This window comes from Galeopterus variegatus, unplaced genomic scaffold (assembly GCF_000696425.1).
Source record: "Galeopterus variegatus unplaced genomic scaffold, G_variegatus-3.0.2 Scaffold16365, whole genome shotgun sequence".
NCBI classification, from domain to species: domain Eukaryota; kingdom Metazoa; phylum Chordata; class Mammalia; order Dermoptera; family Cynocephalidae; genus Galeopterus; species Galeopterus variegatus.
The window spans coordinates 12,223-18,987 of record NW_007742476.1 but is presented as its reverse complement, the minus strand read 5'-3'; the positions used below and the strand labels follow the sequence as shown (position 1 = coordinate 18,987).

The window sequence follows — 6,765 nt, the reverse complement described above, 5'->3', positions numbered from 1 at the left end:
TATGGATATTCGATACTGTACCCCACAGAAACGTACAATCAATTTTGTTTCAATAAATGAAATAAAAACATAAAATAAAGATGGTATACTCCATCTGCCTGATCTGAATGAGGTTTAGGAAATGAAATAAAAGAAAATAAATTTTGAGCTCTTTGTAGTAGTCACAAAGCAAAATTATAAAGTTTAACAAAAGTTTAGAGAACATGATAACTAATTAGAAACTTATCTGGGCAGATCTTACTCATCTTTCATATTCTTGCCCTAGAAATTAGGAACCCCTCAAACCACATACTGTTTGGCTCTCTCATATTATGGTATCCTAGAACCCTCAGTGAAATTTGAAACCTATTGTAAAATCTTACTGTATTAATCTATACCAGAAAAAAAGATTGCCCCCAAATTATCCATTTTAGGTCAAATAAAGGGGAGAACTTATTGATTATATGAAAAATTATAAAAAATATTTGGTTGTCAATAATACTTCTGGCTTAATGCTAAAGTTTCAGAATTCACTAAAATAATTCGCTTTGAACTGAAATACTCTCATATGTCAATTATGTTTGGTTGACTGATGTTGTTGAGTTAAACTATGTCCGTACTGAGCTGCCTTCTGGATCCATTTATTTTTGATAAGGAGTATAGAACTCATTGGGTATAATAGTAACTATATCTATTTCTCCTTGCAGTTTTATCAGTTTTGCCTCACATATTTGATGCTCTGTCGTTAAGCACATATACATTGAGGATTGTTATGTGTTCTTGGAGAATTAAACATCTTTATTATTATGTAATGCTTCTCTTTTTCCATGATACATTTGCTTGCTCTGAAATCTGCTCTGTCTGAAGTTAATATAGTCATGCCTACTTTCTTTTGATTAGGGTTAGCATGGCATATCTTTATCCATCTACTTTTAATTCATATGTGTCTTCATATTTAGAGTTTTCTTGTAGACTACATATATTTGAGTTTTGTTTTCTGATCCACTCTAAGAATCTTTCTCTTTTAATTGGTGCTTTTACACTATTGACATTTAAAGTGATTATTGATATAGTTGGATTTTTACTGAACTTGTTACTGTTTTCAATTTGTTGCGCTTGCTCTTTAAGCCTATTGTGATTTTCCCCTCTTTATCTGTCTGTTGTGATTTAAACTGGGCATTTTATGTGATTTCATTTCCTTTCCTTCTTAGCATATCTCTTATATATGTACATTTTTACTTTTCTTTGTGGGTGTCCTGGAGTATACAGTTACATTTACAGTTAAACCAAACCTATTTGCAAACAATCGATCACTTCATTAGTAGTGTGAGTATCTTACAATAACAAAATAATCCTAATAAGAATAAATTTCAAAAAAGTGCTCGGATACTGGAATTGGATAAAGAAAAATTAACCCATTACTGGAATTAAATGATTTTTCTTCTTTTCTTGAAGCATGTGAGATTACTCATATACAACAGGCATCACTGAACTGTTTCCAAAGTTATTCTTCTGCTTACAAACACGAGCCATAAAACTTATACTTTCACTTGCCAAATCAGCATAAAAAAACATGAAATCAAAGCTAAGTAAAATTTATTTAAAAGAACCATTATTTTATCTAAGTTAAATGTTTGCGTTAGAGTGAAACCTTAAACGAGGGGATTGAAAGACATGTCGAGCACCTTAACTCTTTTCTCTAGCCCTGCTAACATCCTCATAAATAAGCAGAATACACAGACTCTCAGGCAGAAAGAGGAAGTGTTCAAGTCCAGGGCTGTGTGGGGAGGAACCACCGGGTGCTTCAGACACTCACTGACAGGCAGACCTACAGAGGAGGTTTGTGTTCGAGGCTGAAGCACTGTGGGAGGATGGCTATAATGCTGGTCACAGTAATAAACTGCCGCATCTTCAGCCTGGAGGCTGCTGATGGTGAGAGTGAAATCTGTCCCAGACCCACTGCCACTGAATCGATCAGGGACTCCAGATGCCCGGGTGGATGCCAAGTAGATGAGCAGCTTTGGAGCCTGTCCTGGTTTCTGCTGGTACCAGGCTAAGTAGTTTTTATTGTCGGAACTGGATAAAAGACTCTGGCTAGATTTGCAGCTGACGGTGACCCTCTCTCTTACAGACACAGCCAGGTTGTCCGGAGATTGGGTCATCACAATGTCCCCACAGGCACCTGCAAATAAGAATTGACAGTGACCACACATCACAGACTAAGATATTAAAATATATATGTAAAAATGTAGCCTTTCTTTTTTTATCACAAATAATCAAACTGTTTCGGATGAATGTTTCTTTTATTCTACATGTTCAATTTTCTTTTAATTTTACAAAGATATCACTCATCTAAGCTTCTCACCTGATACCCAGAGCACCAGGAAGACGAGGAGTTGGGGCTGTGGTGCCATCTTGCTGCGCTCACCCATCTGAAGCACACAGGCCCCATCTCCAGAGGAGCCCTATTAATAGAGCTCTGAGCAGTCAGGCTAGTGCCTGAGGAACCTATGCAAAGCATCAGAGAGTATGAAAGCAAAAGCACATGTGTAGTGAATTGTGGAGGAAAGCAATGGGAAAAGGAGACAAAAATATCATTACCCCAAGAAATGAGATCGTATGCTTACAAAAGGACCAGAAATCAACATAAGACTATCATTCTTAAAGTTCAACAGTAGCTACAAAGGTAAAATATCAAACCAGCTGCAGTCAACTTGAAAATGTCAACTAATTTTGTAATAGAATACTTGTGTATGTGGACATATAGTTTCAATATTTAATTGAAAAATATAAATATGATGTCAGTACATGGGAATGTGTTCATGTTACTGCATAAAAACAGGTCATAGTGCGCAAATTTATATATCTCTCAATATATCTTCTGAATTTTAAATACGTATTTTAAGTTTCTCTTAGACAATACAAAGGCAGCTCAGTACATTCCAACCAAACTCCTGGTATTTCCCTCATCACAAACACTAACTCAGAAAATCAGTTACTGGATACTTATGAATCAACCTTGTTGCTGCTTTTTAGTTGAGCCAGTTTCTTTTATAACATCTAAAGTCCTCTTAGATCCCTCTGTGAACAGGCATAAGGTGTCACAGCTCCTCCTGAGGATAACAGGTGAAATAGCTTCAGTTCCCAGGCTCTATAGAGCAGCTCTTTATTTATGTATACACAATCAAAAATATTTATAGAATAACACACATAATAGTATTTAGACATAGGGCCACAAGTTATGAGCAAATCAAGCAAATCCCTGATCTCACAGAGCTTTTATTTATGGGAGGGTCAGGGAGGGGACAGAAAACAAATAATATTTCTGCTGTCACTCCTACCCTGCTCCCTCTGAGATTCCCTCAAATACCACCAGTGGTCTTGACCTGCTTAATAAAGGGCTTCAAATGGTATATACGCTACAGTTCTACCTCATTACCACCCTGTTTTGTCTGCTCTTGCATGAAGTTGAATTTATATGTGCATACATTCTTACAAATTCTAACTTAATTTAAATTTCTACTTCCTAGCCTTGATTATTTTCCTGCTTCAATGCAACAANATTATTTTATCTAAGTTAAATGTTTGCGTTAGAGTGAAACCTTAAAAGAGGGGATTGAAAGACATGTCGAGCACCTTAACTCTTTTCTCTAGCCCTGCTAACATCCTCATAAATAAGCAGAATACACAGACTCTCAGGCAGAAAGAGGAAGGGTTCAAGTCCAGGGCTGTGTGGGGAGGAAGCACCGGGTGCTTAAGACACTCACTGACAGGCAGACCTACAGAGGAGGTTTGTGTTCGAGGCTGCAGCACTGTGGGAGGACTCTTATAAAGCTGCCCACAGTAATAAACTGCCGCATCTTCAGCCTGGAGGCTGCTGATGGTGAGAGTGAAATCTGTCCCAGACCCACTGCCACTGAATCGATCAGGGACTCCAGATGCCCGGGTGGATGCCAAGTAGATGAGCAGCTTTGGAGCCTGTCCTCGTTTCTGCTGGTACCAGGCTAAGTAGTTTTTATTGTCGGAACTGGATAAAAGACTCTGGCTAGATTTGCAGCTGATGGTGACCTTCTCTCCTACAGACACAGCCAGGTTGTCTGGAGATTGGGTCATCACAATGTCCCCACAGGCACCTGCAATTAAGAATTGACAGTGACCACACATCACATACTAAGATATTAAAATATATATGTAAAAATGTAGCCTTTCTTTTTTTATCACAAATAATCAAACTGTTTGGGAGGAATGTTTCTTTTATTCTACATGTTCAATTTTCTTTTAATTTTACAAAGATATCACTCATCTAAGCTTCTCACCTGATACCCAGAGCACCAGGAAGACAAGGAGTTGGGGCTGTGGTGCCATCTTGCTGCGCTCACCCATCTGAAGCACTCAGGCCCCATCTCCAGAGGAGCCCTATTAATAGAGCTCTGAGCAGTCAGGCTAGTGCCTGAGGAGCCTATGCAAAGCATCAGAGAGTATGAAAGCAAAAGCACCTGTGTAGTGAATTGTGGAGGAAAGCAATGGGAAAAGGAGACAAAAATGTCATTACCCCAAGAAATGAGATCGTATGCTTACAAAAGGACCAGAAATCAACTTAAGACTATAATTCTTAAAGTTCAACAGTAGCTACAAAGGTAAAATATCAAACCAGCTGCAGTCAACTTGAAAATGTAAACTAATTTGGTAATAGAATACTTGTGTATGTGGATATATAGTTTCAAAATTTAATTGAAACATATTAACATGATGTCAGTACATGGGAATGTGTTCATGTTACTGCATAAAAACAGGACATAATGCACAAATTTATATATCTCTCAATATATCTTCTGAATTTTAAATACATATTTTAATTTTCTCATAGACAATACAAAGGCACCTCAATACATCCCAGCCAAACTCCTGGTATTTCCCTCATCACAAACACTAACTCAGAAAATGAGTTACTGGATACTTATGAATCACCCCTGCTGCTGCTTTTTAGTTCAGTCCGTTTCTTTTGTAACATCTAAAATCCTCCTAGACCCCTCTGTGAACAGGCATAGAGTGTCACAGCTCCTCCTGAGGATAACAGGTGAAATAGCTTCAGTTCCCAGGCTCTATAGAGCAGCTCTTTATTTATGTATACACACAATCAAAAATATTTATAGAATAACACACATAAAAGTATTTAGACATAGGGCCACAAGTTATGAGCAAATCAAGCAAATCCCTGATCTCACAGAGCTTTTATTTGTGAGAGGGGCAGGGGAGGGCACAGAAAACAAATAATATTTCTGCTGTCATTCCTACCCTGCTCCCTCTGAGATTCCATCAAATTCCCCCAGTGGTCTTCACCTGCTTAATAAATGGCTTCAAATGGTATATACGCTACAGTTCTACCTCATTACCACCCTGTTTTGTCTGCTCTTGCATGAAGTTGCATTTATATGTGCATACATTCCTACAAATGGTAACTTAATTTAAATTTCTACTTCCTAGCATTGATTATTTTCCTGCTTCAATACAACAAAACTTCTTCATATCATCACAGATACCTCAAAAATCTGAGATAGTCATGAATGACAAGCCAACAAAAGAGGCTATGTGATTGGAAGTGGCCAGGGGTGGGGGGCTCCACCTAAAATATAGGGGACAGGAGTGCCCTTCTTGAGGAGGGGACTCTTGAATTCATGCCTGAAAACAGAATGCACACTCAGGGAAGAGGCTTTCAGAAAATACACAAGGTCTGTGTATTAGTCATGGTTCTCCAGAGAGACAGAACCAATGGGATATGTATATGCATATATGAGAGGGGTTTTACTAGGGAAATTTTTCTCACAATTATGAAGAATGAAAAATCCCATGATAGGATTTCTCCAATTGGATGCCAGTAACATGGCTCAGTCCAAGTCCAAAAACCTCAGAACAGAGAAACTGATGGTGTAATTCTCAATCCGAGGCCAAAGTCTTGAGATCCTGGAGGTACCACTAAATTCTTGAAACCCAAAGGCTGAAGGTTCTCGTGTTCTGATGTCCACAGACAGGAGAGAAGAGTGTATCCCAGCTCCAGGGGATGGAGAGAGAGATTCACCTTTTCCTCTGTTTTTGTTCTCTCTGGGCCCCTGGCAGACTGGATGGTGCCTGCCCATTTTGAGGGCAGATCTTTCCCACCCCAGTCACTCAGGCTTACATGCTAATCACTTCTGAAAACACCCTCACAGACACACCCCAAAATAATGCTTTACCAGGTATCTAGCTACTCCGTAATCTACTCAAGTTGACACCTAAAATTAATATTCACAATGTGAAGAGGATGTAATATGGGGAAGAATCTCTGATGCTGGCTTTGGAGATGGAAGGAACAACATGGGATAAAAGATGAGAGTGGCCTTTAGTAGCTGTGAATTAACAGCCAGCAGAAAAGACCTTATCCATGCAACTCCAAGAAACTGATTCTGCCACAATCACATTAGCTTAGAAGATACTAAGCTGCAGAAAGGAACGCATCCTGACTGAATCTTCAATTTTAGCTTCATAAGACTGAGCAGAACCCAGTCATGCCATTCCTAGACTTCTCAGCTATTGTCCTGTAAGCTAATTAGCTGCCAAATTGGAGGTAATTTCTTATTCACCAATGGAAAACTAATGGAGATATCAATGTGCCACATTTTAATAGGAGGATCAGAAATCTAGATAGAAGAATTTATCTTCCCATGCAGTTCATGGCCAATATGATGCTGAAATCTTCGACCTGGAAGGCACATGTACCTTTTCCTACCACAGATATTTGCTTAATATGTG

The 6,765-nt window shown here is 38.6% G+C and overlaps 2 gene segments (V, D, J or C); both read right to left on the bottom strand.

Moving 5' to 3' along the window:
• Positions 1-1,795: 1,795 nt before the first annotated feature.
• LOC103582466 lies at positions 1,796-2,420 on the bottom strand (the record flags this gene model as incomplete). The annotated part of the segment is given in 2 exon segments: positions 1,796-2,161; positions 2,345-2,420. Coding segments are annotated over 2 exon segments (433 nt in total), but the record flags the coding sequence as incomplete, so codon positions are not given.
• A 1,162-nt stretch (positions 2,421-3,582) lies between these two features.
• On the bottom strand, positions 3,583-4,362 carry LOC103582465. The segment is given in 2 exon segments: positions 3,583-4,112; positions 4,296-4,362. Coding segments are annotated over 2 exon segments (597 nt in total).
• Between the last annotated feature and the right edge of the window lie 2,403 nt (positions 4,363-6,765).